Source organism: Pholcus phalangioides, unplaced genomic scaffold, assembly GCF_987345545.1.
Source record: "Pholcus phalangioides strain wild (caught in Gottingen) unplaced genomic scaffold, Ppha-v1.0 ptg000010l_1, whole genome shotgun sequence".
In the NCBI taxonomy this organism is placed as follows: domain Eukaryota; kingdom Metazoa; phylum Arthropoda; class Arachnida; order Araneae; family Pholcidae; genus Pholcus; species Pholcus phalangioides.
In genome coordinates, this window is record NW_028301603.1 from 37,759,377 (window position 1) to 37,778,120 (window position 18,744).

The window sequence follows — 18,744 nt, forward strand, 5'->3', positions numbered from 1 at the left end:
GGTTATGCTGTCTATTGTGTATAATGCATTCTTATAGTTACCGCTGCTAAAAAAAGTGCAGGTAATTTTATGAAACACATACTTTCCCTGGTTCTAATGCAAGCTATACACATTGCCCATCTGCTTGCATATAGCTTTAAGTATGTGTTTCAATTCTCACTGATATACACAACAACAATTGTTTGTAAATGTTCAGTTCAACTATTTAATGATCATGACAAGTACATTTTTTTTTTCTTTACATTGGATAGGTTGTAGGTTCACTCGAAAATTTGCTTCTTGATGGTATTAGATGAATTATATCTGAAAATAGAACAAAAAATAGAGCTTCATTCAGTTCCTCATTTACATCGTCAAAATTGTATCAATCTACTCAAATGTTAGAAAATCACTGCTGTTTGTTCAGACTTTTATTGTTAATAAGAGCTCACTTATCCGAGAGCCTTAAGTTAAAACCCAGTAATCTGTGTGGAAACAATATTTACCTTTTCACATGGCTGTTGAACTTTCATTTACATAGTTTTAGGTGGTTCTATGGTGTAGGTGCAGGATCACTACAGAAATAGAAAAAAATGGCACTTAGTCATATTACAATTTGTGTAATATGATGCATTGAAAATTGATTTGAATTGAAATAATAAAAAATTCTTTATTCTATTTATTTCCACCCCCACCCCGAGTTTTAGTCTCTAATCTGTACTATTTGCGAGACCATCTCAACAGTTGCTATGCCCCGTCCATGTAAAGTGGTGATGTGGGTGGAGGGCCTCCAATATCTAGCTCAAATTACCAAATTTTGATACTTACTCGAAATTGTTGTACCAAATCTCATCATGAGTCCCTCTTATGCATTTGAAGCCTCTTTTGTCATGCCCAGGTGGCTTATACCTTTACGTGGCTTCATTTATAAAGGTAGGTTATTTTGATTTCTGCTGGGGGGCATCTTTTAGGAAAGTTATTAGCAAGATATTTCTCAAATATAGTGTAGACTATGCATTTGAGATCATGAATCCAAAACATGTATCATCAAATCCATATTATAATGCTTATTAATTATTATTAGAAATCACCATAAGCATTCCGACATGCTCATAGTGCTCCCAACATCTCGAGGCGAAGTCTGTGAAGAAAGACTTTGGTTGGTCCACTACCTATAGGAACTAATACCTCTTCTAAAGTCCATTACGGTGACACATTGGACAAGATCCATGAAGTCAAGAATTTGATTTTCATTGTCATTTTGTTGCACGACAATGCTTGTTATCGTACAGGGATGTCTTATTGCATGGGTCCACCCAGCCATGGCCCTGGGAGGGGGGGGGGGCAAGTGCATCAGGGGCCTCGTCATGATAAGATTTGGTACTAGGATTTTTGAGAGTAAGTATGGAAATTGTGGGTAGGCAGGTACTTATGCTAATCAGGGGCCTCAGACTACCACTTAGCACACCCCAAGGATGGGGGACCATGATGACATTAAGACAGTTCTGTTGTCATGTTGCAAACATTGTCCAGAATGCTTTAACATCTCAAAAAGGGTCGGAAATTTTGCACCCCTCCCCCTAGCCTATAAGTCCAATAGTCTTATTAATTCAGATCTCATAGGCCTCGGCCTGAAATAATGCATAAGTAATAACTAATAAGAAAATCCACTTCATGCAGAAGCAAGCCGAGTTGCTTATTCTTGAAGGCTATACACAGTTTATCCGTTGTGGCATTTATAGTGGTGAAAGGTACTTACATGAGCTCGACTGGAACTTCTTGGCACAGCATTTTGGCCTTGGTTTTCCTATCTATGAATGCGAACCTCACGCTAAGCTTGACCTTCAAGAAAAGGGGAAAAGCAAATTTTATTTTTTTGATGATAGAGGAATGGCACACCATCAAGGATGACCAAACAATCTGGATACGATGTGCGGAACGATTGAAAGATAAATCGGTTTTACTTTACCGATGGGTAAGTCTTGGACACTCCGAACGATGACAGGTGCTCGTACTTTGTCCCTTCCTTGAAGCCGCTGAGAGAAGTGCAGGTTTCGGTAGAATCGACGACCGTGGAGTTGGTGCACGCGTTCGCCGACCTTCCGTAGGGCACCGCGAAGTCGGTGAAAACTCCGTAAACCTTGAACTGTGTGTAACCGACGAAATCACGCGTCGGAGCTGTAAGCAAAGAAATAGCTTTCAAATTAATCATATACGAAATAGGATACTGTGAAGTATCGGAGAGTATCAATAGAGGGGGGGGGGGCAAGAACCCAACGACAAGGCTCCGAGACTGCAGCTAGGACAGTGAATTGGAGCCCTCGCCGGCGATACTCTAGCGGGCACCCCAGGTCCTCCCCAGCATGGCTCAACCCACGCGGATAAAGGGCTAATATCCCGGAAGGGACAGAGCCCTGGCCTTGTCTGATCCTGGATGTGGGGGAAATTTTTTTGAAAATGAAATATTCACTAAGAAATAGAAAATATGCTGCAGCTATTCAGAAAGACATCTGCTTTTTTTTTTTTTTTTTAAATGCATAATATCTACATAATTATAATCCTTGAATGCAATTTTTACACGGTGTTTAAATTGAAGCGTTGATCAAGCGCTCGGGAGCACGAAATCAGACATGAGCATCGAGCACTCTCGGTGCTCACGAGCAACAGGCTGAAGATGACTGACCTATAACGTGTGCAAGCATATGAGTGACCAAAACTGTGCAAGCATGTGAATGACAAAAGAGTGACCTAAACAGTGTGTGAGCATGGGGATGAATAAAGAAGTAACCTAGAGAGCAAGGAATCAGAACGATGTACAAGCATGCGAGTGACCAAAACAGCGTGTAAGCATGTGAATGACAAAAAAGAATGGCCTAGAACAGGCATCTTCAACCCGTAGCTCGCGAGTACCACGATGCTCCTAGAAGCACCCAGAGTGCTCGATGCCCGTGTCTGATTTTGTACTCGCAAGCACTTGATCAACAATTCCAACTAAACAACTTGTACACATTGCATTCAAGTATATAAATCATCCTAATTTCATTGCATGCGTATGTCAAACTTTCTGTAAGGGTGTTCTTCTTTTGATGATGCGTGCAAGCATGTGAATGACAAAAGAGACTTTTACGACTTAATCGACTAGAAAAAGGTTGAAGACCTCTGGCCTAGAGATTGTGTTAGCATGGTAATAAACAAAGGAGGGACGTTAAGAGCAAGAAACAAAAACAATGTACAAGCATGTGAGTGAAAAGCCATGCGCAAGCATATGAGTGACCAAAACAGTGTGCAAGCATGGGAATGAGCAAAGGAGGGACCTAGAGAGCGAGGAACCAAAACAATGTACTCGCATTTGAATGACCAAAACAATGTACAAACATTCTAATGGCCAAAACAATGTACAAGCATTCGAATGACCAAAACAGTGCACAAGCACGTGATTGATCTAAAGAGCAGGGGCGGTCTTAGGGCTGTGCAACTGCACCGGGCGCCAAATGAGAAGGGGCGCCGAAACGCGTTAAATATACATTACTAGAAAAATATCTTTGAGATACGTATTTATAAAAAAACTATAACATACACTGAAGAGCCAAAAAAACTGGTAAACCTGCCTAATATCGTCTAGGGCCCCAGCAACACGACGTGGCATGGACTCGACTAATGTCTGAAGTAGTGCTGGAGGTAATTGACACCATGAATCCTGCAGGGCTGTCCATAAATCCGTAGGAGTAAGAGGGGGTGGAGATCTCTTCTGAACAGCACGTTGCAAGGCATCCCAGATATGTTCAATAACGTTCATGTCTGTGGATTTAGGTGGCCAGCGGAAGTGTCTGAAGTCAGAAGAGTGTTCCTGGAGCCACTTTGTAGCAATTCTGGACGTGTGGGGTGTCGCATTGTCCTGCTGAAATTGTCCAAATCCGTCGGAATGCACAATGGACATGAATGGGTGGAGGTGATCAGACAGGATGCTTACGTACCTGTCACCTGTCAGAGTCGTATCTAGACGTATCAGGGGTCCCATATCACGCCAACTGCACACGCCCCATACCACCACAGAGACTCCACCAGCTTGAACAGTCCCCTGTTGACATGTAGGATTCATGAGGTTGTCTCCATACTCGTACACATCCATCAGCTCGAAGCAATTGGAACCGAGACTCGTCAGACCAGGCAACGTGTTTCCAGTCCTCAACAGTCCAATGTCTGTGTTGTCGGGCCCAGGCGAGGCATAAAGCTTTGTGTCGTGCAGTCATCAAGGGTACACGAGTGGCTCCGAAAGGCCATATCGATGATGTTTCGTTGAATGGTTCGCACGCTGACACTTGTTAATGGCCCAGCATTGAAATCTGCAGCAATTTGCGGAAGTTACATTGCGTTGCACGTCTGTCACGTTTAATGATTCTCGTCAGTCGTCGTTGGTCCCGTTCTTGCATGATATTTTTCCGGCCGCAGCGAAGTCGTAGATTTAATTTTTTACCGGATTCCCGATATTCACGGTACACTCGTGAAATGGTCGTACGTGAAAATCCAAATTTCATCGCTACCTCGGATATGCTATGTCCCATCTCTCGTGCGCCGACTATAACACCACGTTCAAACTCACTTAAATCTCGATAACCTGCCATTGTAGCAGCAGTAACTAATCTAACAACTATGCCAGACACTTGTTGTGTTATATAGGCGTTGCCGACCGCAGCGCCGTACTCTGATTGTGGTTCCATATCTCTTTATTTGCATACGCATGCCTGTACCAGTTTTTTTGGCTCTTCAGTTTATATATGAAAAAAATGACCGAGATGAGAAATTTTTTTTCAAAAAAAAATAAAGATTTGTGTGTATATAATATTAGTTACTAGCTATAATACCCGGCGCTGCCCGGGTTTTCTTGAATGATGCTTTTTGGATCACGTGATATCTCCCTCTTTCTTTGAGGGACATGCAAACCGTGTCTAAATTAACCAATATGGCGACTTCCTGCGCGACTTCATGAAATAAACAAATCTGGATTTAAAGAAACGTAGAAATTAATATATATATTTGTTTTCCTTTTTTAAGGGGCGCTAGTTATTTCGACCCCCCCCCCCCCATTTTTGAACTTCAAGTTATCCATCTCTGCCTGTTTCAGCTTCTAAAAATTCTTAATTAAAGCTGTGGAATTTTTTCGATGTACTTTTTTACGGGCCCATAATTAAGTTTAAAATATCTTACCCCACATGAATTTATGCAGTTTGACTATCAAAAGACTATACGGAGACATTAATTTTCATGCTTGAGAAGATATAAATAAAAAGTTGAAATCAATGTCATTGCATGAATATCCAACTCAAAAGTAAGTCCGGATAATTACTTCATATTTAATCTCTTGGGCTTCGTATATCTCTCAAAGCGAACTCAATGTTTCAAAAATCGAGAATTCAATGCAATTTTTAAAATTATTGATGTGACAGGAAACTCCCAGTAAATTTCCGTATTTATGCAGTAAAATCTGCAATTTTAACACTGATATCTATGGAGATCATCCTTTGCCTGACCTTCAAAGTGATGCTGATTATGATTCTGACGACTATTGAAAAAAGTGGCAAACCATTATAAAGGCATAAACTGTTATACATATACACTGGCAGCGTAAAAGAAGCGACAAACCATTGTAAAGGCATATACCCATATACGTCTGAAACGCATTGCTAAGGAACCAAGGTAACCAAAGTAAATGTTCGGAAAGTGATTGTTGAGCCCGAGAAACCATTGTTGCCCGACATTTTTTTGCTCATTTGGGGCACTTGCCCTGCTCTGACGAAATTTCAAAGTAGCCTATCGTTCAAGTTGGGTCCCATTTGGTATATATGCAAAATTTGGCGACGATCGATCTAAAATTGTAGATTTGTATAGAGAACATACACACACAGACACACACACAGAAAATCAATTTTATATATATAGATAGATTTTTCGAAAAGAAAATAATCGATGGGCAGTGCATAATATGGCCCCTTCCCCAGGGCCGTAGCGTGCTTTCTCGGGAGCAGTCTTTTCTTGGAGTCTCCTTGAAATGGTTATGCTCAGAAAAAGGAGGAGTTACAAGCGCCCCCCCCCCCACCTCCATTCGGGTCGTTGCACCACCCAAGTTGCCTCAGAATAGTTACGGGCCTGCCCAAGTTGCAGGGCCCGTTGCTTTAGCTGGTGTTTGCGTGCCCCTTCGGTTTCTTAGTACTGGGTCTGAAAGGGATAATTTCAAATGAAGTTTATGAGTTTTATAAATATGAAAGAAATCATACGGAAATATCACTAATTTAAGCACTTTTATTATCATCTTAGCCCGTACGTGATGCGTGCACTACACGAATTTTACCATAAAACTCAATTAACATAAGTATGAAGAAGATAGGTCCTTTGTGATGAGTATCCTGCATAAATGTGTGACGTTTTGCTTTTTTAATGTTTTTAAATCTCTTAATTAAATCAAACAAGTTGAGTTTTTATGCTTGTTTACAAGTTAAATAGCGGTGTGCCGGGGTCACCACACGAAGAGTCTGATAATATGGTAGAATGAATCTGTCCCGTAAAATACGGGACAGTAATGACTAGCAAAAATTGCGTCCTCTGGCACATCACTCTGTATTTTCGCCTGGGGGGGGGGGCGCTGACTACTGTTTTTGCACCAGGCGCCACTAGGCCCAAGTGACTAAAAGAGAATTTTAGAGACAGGTGTATTTATAGGGGGCGGGGCAAGCTAGTTATAGCACAGGGCGGCAAATTCGAGGAATGAGTGGACTTCAGGGCCGTAACTAGGCTAGGGCAACCGGGGCACTGCCCCAGGGCCCCCGCGAGCTGAATGGGAGGGGGGGGGTTATTTACACCTATTTTACATAAATAATAAACCTTTCAAGAAGGGCCCATAAGGAAAAGTCTATCCCGGGGGCCCCGAAAAGGCACACTACGGCCTGGTGGACGAGAACGGTAGAAGAGCGGCAAAACTATAAATGCGCCTCTGATTATAAATCCATCCCACCTCCTAGGATTCAAGAGGCATGTCAATGACCACTAAATCATAGACTGACTGACCATTGTCCAGCGCTATATCTAACTAATTACCAGAAGTGTGTTTTTTCGATTGAAGGAACTCGAGTTGTGATTAGCTAGATTTCTCAGACACAGTCTATCGTTATTCTCTTAACTCTTATCAAGGGTTAATGATAATCGGTGGGAAAATAACGGTTATTCCCCACTTGACGATTACTTATCTGATTGACCTCATCTCCAATTAAGGTTCGAAGGATATCACATTCGCATCGAAATCCCAATAAGAAAACTTTTTTTTTGTACGAAAAACAATTCGCCCCTTCCCCGGAGGTTGTTTGTGACAGCCCTTCGAAGATTCGAGACACATCGGGTCGCCAAATTCGAGCTTTTAATATTTCTAATGATCCATGATTAATATATCGGAGAAGTCGCCTATTTTTCAGTACGTAACGCAGTCTATGAGGTTTTCACTGAAAACCAGTTTGTGAAGTGTCATCTTAAGGGCCAGCTTAAGAACATTATGGGTCCTCCGTGCAAATCGATCTTTCTGAGGCCCTCTAGCTGACTAAAAATGTCTGCTTAACAATTTACATGCCCAATCTGTAAAATCTTAACCAGGTTTCATTATCAGGAGGCTTTCGGGTGGGGCCCATTCGTTAAAACGGCACTGGGTTCAAGGCCCAGCGACACGCCACTAAAACAATACCCCCGAACGATGTGCGCATTGTAACAACGACGACACGTCTTCGTCTCGACATGCGATTGAAACACGACAGTGTTATTGATGATAAATAAATACATGATGCTAAAACTGAACAATTCAAACTAAGACAATATAATATATTATATACATAATACAATGTATTACTACATGTCATAGGCGGAGATTGACTTGGAAGTCGGGGGGGGGGCGCACGATGATGATGTCAATTCATATATACATATATACATTAGATCAATTGACTCCACCTTTGACGTATCCCCCCCGTATCCACGCCCCCCCCCCGTATCTCCGCCCATACTACATGTATTTCTGAGATGATGTGACACGCTGAGACGTACAAAGGTAATGCGATGCTGAACTATAATGCAATACTCAGGGAGAGATGATACGCGTAGTGCCGTCTTAACGCATGAGCCCACTCGGGCACGGCCCGTGGGCCTCAAGAGGAGAGGGCCTCCCAAAAATGAGGAGTGGTTGAAATTTTTGAGAATTTTCCCGGTAAGGCTTCAAAAACATCAGTTGACCCGGGGGGTGGCGGGGCATGATGCTCTTAAGACGACCCTGTATACGCGCTGAACTATACCATAATACACAGGTAGAGATGATACGCGCTGAGCTATACTGGGAAAATACAACGCTGAACGATGCTGAGATAATTCAACACTGAAACATTATGGGGATAATGCGATGCTGAAGCATTCTGAGATCATGCAAAGCCTCCTTATAGATACAACTAGCGTCTATCTAGGAAGCTTTGGATCATAGGCCCTACGGGGGGGGGGGGGGGTGGCTGACAAGACTTTAGCCCGGGTGCTTGGATCAATTGTTATCTTTTTTTTAGGAGAAGTGGAGAGAGGCACTACTACCTAGCTAAAAATTTCCTACCTACCTATTTGTATATTTACCCTTGAAAATCGGGACCAGATCTAGCATGCATACATTACTGCATAGGCCCATGCAGTAAACCAAGTTCTACAGAATAAGGACATGATTTTTGTGTGTCGTTAGTGGATCAACTGTGTAGTTCATTGATCTGTAGAAGTAAAAGAAATGCTACCAGGTGTAAATTACAAACTTGAGAATGTTTATCTAAAAGAAAAATACCCTATAACGGTGACTCATCAGAAATAAGATACGCATTGGCAGGGCCGCAACTGGATACTTGGTTAGCCGGGGCAACTACTTATTTAAGCCGGGTTTTCCTAGGAATAGGTTTCTTGCGCCGCGTGAACCGCATTAGACCATTTCGCGCCGGCAGATACGTAATACATAATTACGCTACGTGTTTGTGTTTTCCTAGCGGGGAGCATCAGATCAGGACGGCTATATTATATGGCCTTGGCATGGCCCCCACATAGGGGGGGCTGACAGGGCTCTAGCCCTGGGGCCCGGGACGGTTATCATCATTTTTTTACTTTTTCATGCTATAAATTAACTACAGAAGGGGCCCGTTAAAAATCTGGCCGAGGGGCCCGCAAAAGATCCCAGCCTAGGGGCCCCACTACAGGATGGGGGGGGGGGGGCATGGGCCTTGGCATCAGCTACTCTGTCGTCTTCATGCTCCGGTTTGAAGGGAAGGGAAAGAAAACACACAAGAGTGAAGAGTATATCGGCAAAACCGCGGCGCACGACGCATTTGACTCCTTCAGAAGGAGTCGGCCAATCACGCCCGACGTAAAGCGACGTCGTGAGCAGTATTGCGCTCTGTAGGAAAACAGCCATGCTGCTTTTCTTATTGGTGAGTGGACGGCGTGTCGCGCTGGGCGAATCACGTTGCGCGCGGCACAGGAAACCTGCCCCTAGGAAAACCCGGCTTTAGGCGCCCCCTCTCGTATAATGCTGAAGGATAGGTTAATTAAATGGTATGGGTATATTAAATGGTTAAATTTGCGACCCCTTTTGTGATGCGCCCGGGGCACCAGACCCGCTTGCTCCCCTCCCACTACTTGCGGCCCTGCCTATTGGTAATATTATGGCCATTCTAAGATTCAATGGTTTCTCCTTGGAGTGTTGTTACAGTCTTTATCTCATCAACCGTTCGTCGCAGTGGTATATGGTTCTAATTTTAAAAATTCTCAAAATGTGACCAGAAATCAGCGTGTACGAGTTTTGAAAATGAAAATACAGTGCACGCAAAATAAAAAAATGTAAATTTTTAATACGATTCACTCCCTCCGTCCTCTAAGTTCCAATTAGACAGTTGTTGCTCTTTTTCTTTCTGAGCCCAACAAATTGCATGTTTTTAACTGTATTTAAATTCAAAAATCGGAGACAGGGCCGGGCCCCTCTAAAAAAATTGTATGCAGTTGCTCCCCGACTTACAAACTTTTCGAGTTACGAACATAAATCTGGAAGGGGAAATTTTTTTTTCAGAAGGAACGCATTTTATTACACTCATTTTTTCATTATTGCAGGAACGCGTTGATAGTCTGGATCGTAATCAAACACGATCCATTGAGAGGGAATGGCATTTAAATTAATTTTGCAAAATTCATAAATTATTAATAATAATAATTAGCGCGGTCCACGTGCAGACAAACTTTTGCCATACTTTTGAAACGCTTCATCATCTCTTTATCAAATATACGTTGCAATTCGATAACTGATCATTTTTCGAACTTTTTATTGCTGTTTTTGCTTAATTAATGTAAATTAACGGAAGTAAAAAGGAATCAAGTACTGTAATTCCATCTGACAGGAAGGATCTTCTTAAGAGCATCATGGGCCCCCGAAACAAGGGATTTTTTTGGAGGCCCTACCTAAAAAATTCTCGAAAAATTTAACTATGTCTCGTTTTTCTGAGGCACCTCTTCTCTTGAGGCCCTTCGGGCACGGCCCGGAGTAGGGAGGCATGCGTTAAGACGGCACTGCCTAAGGCTCGCACAAGGCATCCTCCTTTTTCAGTTTTGAACCTGGTAACCCTATCTGAAGATCACATAATCCGTATTTTTACTTATTTGTTCGATCATCCATATTGTCCGAATTTTTTTTGTAGAAATAAATAACTATTTTTTCTGCAGAAAATCAATTATTGCAGATGTACGAATTTTGTTACCGAAATTTTGGTCTCATAACAAAATTTTATGCTAAAAAATAGCAAAGAACTTTTTCTTTCCCTTTTTTTCATCATCGCATGAGTTGTCTGAAATTTCAGGATTAGATGGCAGCACCAACAGTATATAAATCAAGACTCAAAATCTCTGTCGTCTGCTTCTCTCCAGCTTCCTTGTTTTGGACGTCTCCTTGTGTCCTGAGAAAATTACTGAACTGGAAGTTCAAACTGCCAGTTCCGTTCGTGAGCTTAGCTTGAAGGGAACCGAACAAATCATCTGTCGTCTGCTGGTTGAGAGGTTTTTGTTTTGGACGTCTCCTTATGCTCAAAGAAAATAACCGAACTTTCAGTTTAAACTTCCAGTTCAGTTTATGAGCTTTGATTATAAGGAACTGAGCGGAATGAAGAATATAGTTTTTTTACGTTAAACTTCATCACCACGTGAGTAACTTTTAAATTTAGGATTAGATGGCAGCACATTACTATAAAGTGTAGTGTGGAAAAATTCACTTTTTACGATCTTACCTGTCGTTTGCTGGTGTGGAGAGTTTTTTTTTTTCTTTGTTTTGGATGTCTCATTGGGTCTTGAAAAAAATTACTGAACTGGAAGTTTTATCTTTCAGGTCAGTTTATAAGCTTTGTTTATAAAGAGCAAAGCTGAATGAAGAATTTAGTTTTTATACATGAGCTTTTCGTCATTACCACATAAGACACTTCTGATTTTGAAAGTGGATAGCAGCACCAACAATATTTGTAAAACTGAATGTCTTAAAGTATTCTGGAGTATTAAATTTTTTTTTAATTTTAATTCTCTTAAAATTGTTACTTCCTAGATACAATATCTATAGGACTTACTGGCTTAGTCGGGAAGACTGGATGCATTTATCGCACCCACGTCCTGCAGCTAGGCTGGGAACTTTATTGGACCTTAGAGGCCAGATTTTTCACTGTGGGGGGGTTGAAGCCTTTCAGCCCCCCACAGTGAAAAATCTGGAATTATAAGAAACTTTAAGCCCCCACAGAGGCCGTGCGGCCTGTGCAGCCACATGGGGCACCTCTCTAGGAAAGGGTGCCAAATCCAAGTTGGAAGGGAAAACAAAAAAAATGTTGAGCTGAGAAACGTCATCGGGGGCGCCAAAAATAGATCCGTCATGGGCAGAGATTCCTTTCTCTTTTCTGTCCCTACCCATTGGTATATCAAGGCCACCTTAAGACCATCCTGGACCCGGGGCCACAACTAAAGGTTTGTTCAGCTGTGTCAAGCAAGCATTTTGGCACCCTCTTGTAATGTTGAAGCGGAGATTAAACGATAAAATTTGTACCCTCCCTCTGGTCCAGCACTTGATTCACCAAACCAGCCGGCCCGCCCTAGTAGCAGCCCTGCATAAGCCCTGTGGCGAAGTGATTTTTCTGAGCTTCATACTTTTTTCATTTTAATTATTTTTTTTGTAAGGCCCCCCCCCCCCATTAGCTCGAGGCAGTACTCTGTTCGCCCCAGCCCTTTTACGGGTCCACCCGGGAAGGGAGCTCAGAATAATAAGATTCGGTGAAGTTTTTTTTCGGAGCATTTTTCATGCCAATTACTAGGTGATCATTCTTCATGCCAATTACTAGGTGAGCATTTTTTTTCAGCCAGGAGGGGTTGGGGCTCAGATATATCACTTTGTTCGGGTGCCAAGACCGTCTTAAGAGCACCATGGGCCTTTGGGCCCTCTTGGGCCAAGTGATTTTTCTGAGGCCTTACAAGGCAAATTTACATGTATGCTCTTCAAAAATTTCAACTATATCTCATTTTTGTGAGGCCCCCTTTTCTCTTGAGGCCCGTGCGTCCATGCGGTAAGACGGCACTGCTGACAGGGCTCCAGCCCTGGGATCCGGGACAACAACCATCATTATTTTTCGTGCAATAAATTCATTACAGAAGGGCCCGTGAAAAGTCAGGCTTGGGGCCCACTAAAGATCTCACCTTAGGAGCCCTGCTCCAGGATGTGGGGAGGGGGATGAGGAATTCACAAAAGTAAAGAAAAACATTCTGAAACATGTTAGAACTACATTTGAGAATGTAGATTAATTTAAAATTACTTACAGCATATTCCTCTTAACGTTCCCGCTTCAAAAGTTTTCTCACTTAGTACGACTTATTTTCGTTATCTCCTAACTTTTACTAACACTTATTGAAATTTCCCGTTGAAAACGTTTTCCCGTCAACAACGTTTTTCATGAGTTTTTGGAAAACGCTATAAATGGGATTCGCTGCATATGAGCTCTTCAATGTTATTACTTGTGTTTCTTGCCACAAACAAAATCCGAGATTGCAATCTCAATATTTGAATATTCAAATTCGAAATTCAAAAAGACGCTCTGGAATAGGTTGTTGTCGAATATTGACAACACCAGCTGCAATCAGCCTAAACCTCAGACATAATTTATTTAACAGTAGGCAATGAACTACCAGGGCTGTAAGCAACGTTCCCTACATCCTAAATGTTCGGAAATTTGTGCTCTCTTAAATGTTTTTATTGCATGAACGGGGTCGGTTCTGGACATTTTTCAAGTGTAAGCGAATGAAGTTTTGGTGATAAAAAAAAATCACCCCTTTTCAGTTGGCGCCTTTTGCGAACGCGTAGTTCGCAGGATTCGAGATCCGGCTCTGTTCATGAAACAAAATATCTCTAATGTCGGTCCTGTACTAGGTGAATAATTAGATTGGGAAAAAAGAGAAACGTTTTACCCTTTTTCGGAAGTTCAGTAGTAAAAATGATCAAAATTTAGAATTTATATGTTGTATGTCCGTCTTCCGGAATATATGAGAGGATGATTCGGAGATGAGGTGGTGTTTACGAATGAAAAGTTCGAAGAAGTTGTCAAGCCTTCTTAAGGAAACATCGTGGCATGACAGTGCAGAGGTTCCCAGGAAGGCATGCATTCAACTCCCCGAACGACAGTCGATGTTGCCTCGCCCCGGGGCAATCGTCATCTAGAGATATCCATGCTACAGTCTACTATGGAACATCAATAGAGGAAGCATCGCCGAATGAAACTACAACATTCACCTTGTGCCCACTATTGGTTCCTCCAGACTAGATGGTAACTCCAACGAGAGCTGGAGGTTTACAAGGGGAAAAAATTGCTACATATCTTTTCTAGCCTCCTTTTTCGTTTGATGCTCTAAGTATGTTTTTTTGGTTAATATAACCCTGCTATTCTTTAACGACAGAAAGAAAGGCCAGACTTTTTCAGGGATAAAAAGAATGCGAACACCTGCATAACATACTCTTGTTTTCTTTTACAAATAAGCCACTGCCATACCTAATAACGCTAAAAATGAAAACCTCCTTTCTCCAATCAATAATAGTGTAATGGGGGAAAAAAAATTAATTTTTAATAAAAATTTCCAAAACATCTGCTGAGAAAGGAAAAGGTTTCTTTTGAAAAAATTGCGGCCCCTAAAATTTTGCGGCCCGGAGTGACCGCGCCTTTCGCACCCCCCCCCCCCCCCTAAGTCCGGTCCCGATCGGAGACAAGTTGGGAAAGAACAGCATAAATGAGGGAAAGAGGCTTGTCCCTTAGTTTACGATGTTCTTTCCCAACTTTTCGCAGATTTTTATATTTGCAACAACCACCCCTAATTGGGTTTTTAGGACATAGGGTGTGTCCATGTAAAATCCAATTTTTTCATTTTGTGACACACTGTATTTTCATTCTCAAAACTGAAACAGTGGTTTTTGGACACATTTTTAGCATTTTTCAAATTGGAGCCATAATCCTACGACAAACAGTTGATGAGGTGAAGGGTCCATTTCCTCTATTAAAGTATGTAAAAATATATGATGGCTCATCTCTACTAAGTATAGACACGAATGTGGTAAAAGTAGCATTAGTTTTAAAGATGTTATCAAAGACTTTGAGCTAGAAAAAAGTAGGAAGCTTTTAGATAAATAAAGTGAGTGCTCAGAAATATCAGATCATATATTCAACCTTAGAAAGTCACGGATCCACAGCGATGAGTCAGGAGGGGTGGCTAATTGTGTATGATTGTCCCGTATTTTACGGGACAGGCCAAGTTTTACGATATTCGGATTTTGGGAAGGGGTGATTACTCCCCACCCTACATCTGGATCGACGGCTTGTCTTAGATTAGTTACTTCTGAAATGCAAAGTTTCATTCAATGTTGTTTTTTTCCATTGATATATTCAACATTGTGTAAAATATACGTACTGGGTGGAGGGCACCAAAATCATTTAGGTGCTTAGGGCCTTCAAACATCTTAATCTGGCCCTGGTGTTAATGAAGTTGCCGTGAAGCTGCTTTCTATGTAGTTCAACAAAGTATTGTGCGATAAACGACTGTCACACACAATGTGAAACAACCAATTGAATTTTATTGATCAAATAATCAATAAAAAAATTTTGTTACGAATAAATTCTTATGAATGTATTTTCTGGTGGCAGCAACAACGCCGATGCAGAAGAGATGCCAACAACAACAATACAAATTCGACGGTTATTGATGATAATGATAACACTCGATTAACTGACAATAACCCCTAAACAACAAAATATTTTCTTGATCCTTTGAGTATCATTATAACGAGGTTTCGCTGTAAAGACAGTAAATATTTTGTGTAGACTGTTTTCCTTTTCCACATAAGAGGACACAGGCTCTTCAAAGAGGGGGGGGGGGGGGTTGGCGTGAATCACCGTTGGTGTGTATAGTAAACGAGGAGAGGAAGGCGATGTCCGCCTCCCGCTACTGCCAAATGATACATTTGTTCCATAGTACGCTTCTCGTCATTCCGAAAGTATCACCGTTAAAGATTTGGAATAAACATTCTCTCAGAATGATAGGCATATAAAAAAATGTATGCTCAGTCAAAAGTTTTTACATGCCCCGGGCATGTCGGATAATCGCAGATTCGTCCAGCCCTGGTTCCTACTTTCAGAACATAATAACTAAGCATTACGAAAATACATTGCAATACACGCGGTACAAATTCGCCGCAGGCTCATTTCGTCGCTGTACAAAGTTGTAGCGAAGTCATTTCGTCGCGATGTCCATTCACGCGACAAAATTTGAATTGCTTTAAAATCCATATGCTTGTTGTGATCTTATAAATAGGGTAGTTGCTTTAGGCGTAAAAAATGGAACTAATTTTTTTTCTCATTAATTGGAAATGTTCCCCCTTCCCATCTGTGTTTTGATTTTTAACAAATGAAGGAATGTGTGTATTCATTGTGTGTGTGTAAGTGTATTCATTGAAGTCATCGGGGGACATTGGAACGTACACCAAGATAATAAATTGGGATCCAATAAATTTTTAAAACTTAATTTTCACCGTATAAGCCGCATCTTCTAAAAGACGGCGTGACTTACCAAAATAACCAAGTATTCTGTGAACTTTTGGGGAATTTATTTTCCGGATAAAAGGAACGATAGAAAGTAAAAAGGATATCACCAAGATTCGTACGAGTAAAATCAGAGAGCGTCATTTGAAGTCAAAGAGAGATGACGCTGAAAAACAAAGCTTATTGATCTTTGCACGTTTCATGGCTTAAGGTTCACGAAGTTGGGAGAGAAAATAGTATTAACCGATATTTCAGTTTTTCTCAACTTTCTTAAATATTGTTGAATTAACAAATTACAGTAGCCTACGTACTTAAAAAACAAATTGTTTTTTTTTAAAAGCAAATAAAAATAGAAAATTATCGTTTATGTGCAATCAGAAAGTATTGTCTAAAATTGACGATGGATGCCTCTAGTAAAACCGGAACTAATTTTGATTGAAACGTGTAATTAACGAAACCAAAACTTGAAATGGACGGAGATTTCAATGATTCAGATCACGATAACTAAATTTTTTTTTAAACTGATATTTGACTGTATATCGAATTTCACTTCTGATGAATCTCAATTATGATAAAAATTTCATATTTCTCCTAATAAAAAAGAATACACACATATCATATTGCTAAAATATGTATCAAATTCAGAAATTAGTTTTTTTTTAATCAACAACAAATGACACTGGTAAAAAACATTTTTCTGGCACGTGCATCAACACATGTTTAAAAGCTCTTTCTCATATTACACTGCCCCAAACCACTGGTGTAGAACAGTGTTTCTTAACCTTTTTTTGTCCGTGGCCCCCTTTGAACCATTTTTTTTTTCTCGTGGCCCCCTACCTTACCCTGAGTCTTCAACTCCCACCTAGAAGCAAGATCCTTTGTACGTGTTGAAATAATTTTTTCATTGAATTTATACTGAACGAAAATTTTGCAAAGAAAATTGGCATCCAGACCACTGGCCTAGAATTTATTGATCTCCCCGCTAGTCCGAGTTCTATCAGCACCGTCTCGCCGCCGCCGCCCCCCCCCCCCCAGGCAAAGTGATGCTATGGTAGTCCCATACTTAGCTGGAAATAAACAGCCTGCACATTTCCTACTTATTTTCAAAATTTATTGTACCATACAAATATCATAATGTCCCTACCTTACTTATGGACATGAGGGCCCCGGGCATGACCCCTCACAAGAGTGGGACAGTCAGAGCTGCAGCCCGAGGCCTGATATGGTTTTCATCATTTTTTGTTTTTCAGACTATAATTCAATATAGAGAAGGGGGTCTGTGAAAAATCTAGCCAGGGACCTGCGAAAAACTTCATAAGAGGGCACCCCCCCCCAAAAAAAAACGTTTTAAACTTGTATTTCTCCCCACCCACCTCCCGGACTCACTGAGACAACTCTGTGATTGAGATAAGACGACGCTGAAATATAACACCACAAGCAAAGGTCCACGGTGATAAAACGATACCATCTCCCGTCATTTGGCCGGAAAATGTAACACGTCACATAGACCTGAGTTTGTGACGCTTCAAAAAGTTTTAGATTTTCTTTGTTGTAAAAATCTCAGTGATTTTTTTTTGACAATTGGTCACACGTCAAAGTTGAAACCACTATGATTAGCATGATAATTTTTACAAATAATCTATCGACAATTATTTCTGAAAATGCTCGTAACTCTTCCCCAAATGAAGTAAATAATTACAAATCATTTTGGATATAAGGGACATGGAAATTTTTTTTTGAGGGTGGCAAAGGGATCACCAAATTGTCAAATCACTATCTTGAAATTATTCGAGACAGATTAAGATTCCAAGATGGCTGTTCAAATCCATCTCTCAATATTTTAAGCGTAAATAAAAATGCAAAACAAAAAGCACTTACTGAATCGGAAAACAACGCTGTGACTGTGGCCTTTGATCAGGGGGCACTTCGCATGATCCTTTGTGCATCCGGTAACTTCCACCTCGACATCAGTGGCGTAAGTGGTGTCATTGGCACCTTTCACCCCATCAAATGAAAAACAGCAATAATTAGTAATCGGGGAAAAAATATCAATGAAAATAACCTTTTTTCAAATATATACATATAACCTACACGTAATAGAGTTGACTAGATCGGCAGTGGCGTAAGCCAGACACGATGCGACGAGTAGGACTTTGAGGAACATTTTTATTTCTGCTTAACAACGTTGCTGTCTGCCTAACGAGTTTAGTGATAAATGCCCAGTTCGCAATCGCGTTCAGATATTTACACGTGGTTTCTTTCCCCCCCCCCCTCTTGGTCAGAGTTCAGTTCAATTCACTGACCAATGGAGATGAGGCTCTGTCTGAAAATGAGTTTTTGTGCGAAAAAATATATATTACACATACTGTAGTAATATTTTTTTTGTGTGTGTGTGTGTGTGTGTGTGTGTGTAAAAGGAAAACATTCCAGGAAGTCGTTGAGATCAGTAAACAACAGATTCTAAGATTATGGTCAATGCTTTCGATGCTCTTTCTCTACACAAATGTCTACCGGGTTACGATAAAATACGACCATCAACATTACAGCATATCGCTTTATTTTTTTAAAGAAATATTTCACATTTTGTTTCGTAAGTAATTTACTGTACAACGTGGAAGCAAAATTC

The 18,744-nt window shown here is 40.9% G+C and overlaps 1 protein-coding gene across 1 annotated transcript; it reads right to left on the minus strand.

Annotated features, from left to right (window-relative positions):
• Window positions 1-191: 191 nt before the first annotated feature.
• LOC149081399 (uncharacterized) lies at window positions 192-18,325 on the minus strand. The gene is made up of 6 exons (XM_089238216.1): window positions 18,210-18,325; window positions 17,997-18,113; window positions 1,949-2,157; window positions 1,739-1,821; window positions 486-554; window positions 192-303 (listed from the first exon to the last, which is right to left on the minus strand). The coding sequence occupies exons 1-5, from the start codon at window positions 18,280-18,282 to the stop codon at window positions 533-535; spliced, it is 504 nt and encodes a 167-aa protein (XP_089094342.1). The 5' UTR covers window positions 18,283-18,325; the 3' UTR covers window positions 192-303; window positions 486-532.
• Between the last annotated feature and the right edge of the window lie 419 nt (window positions 18,326-18,744).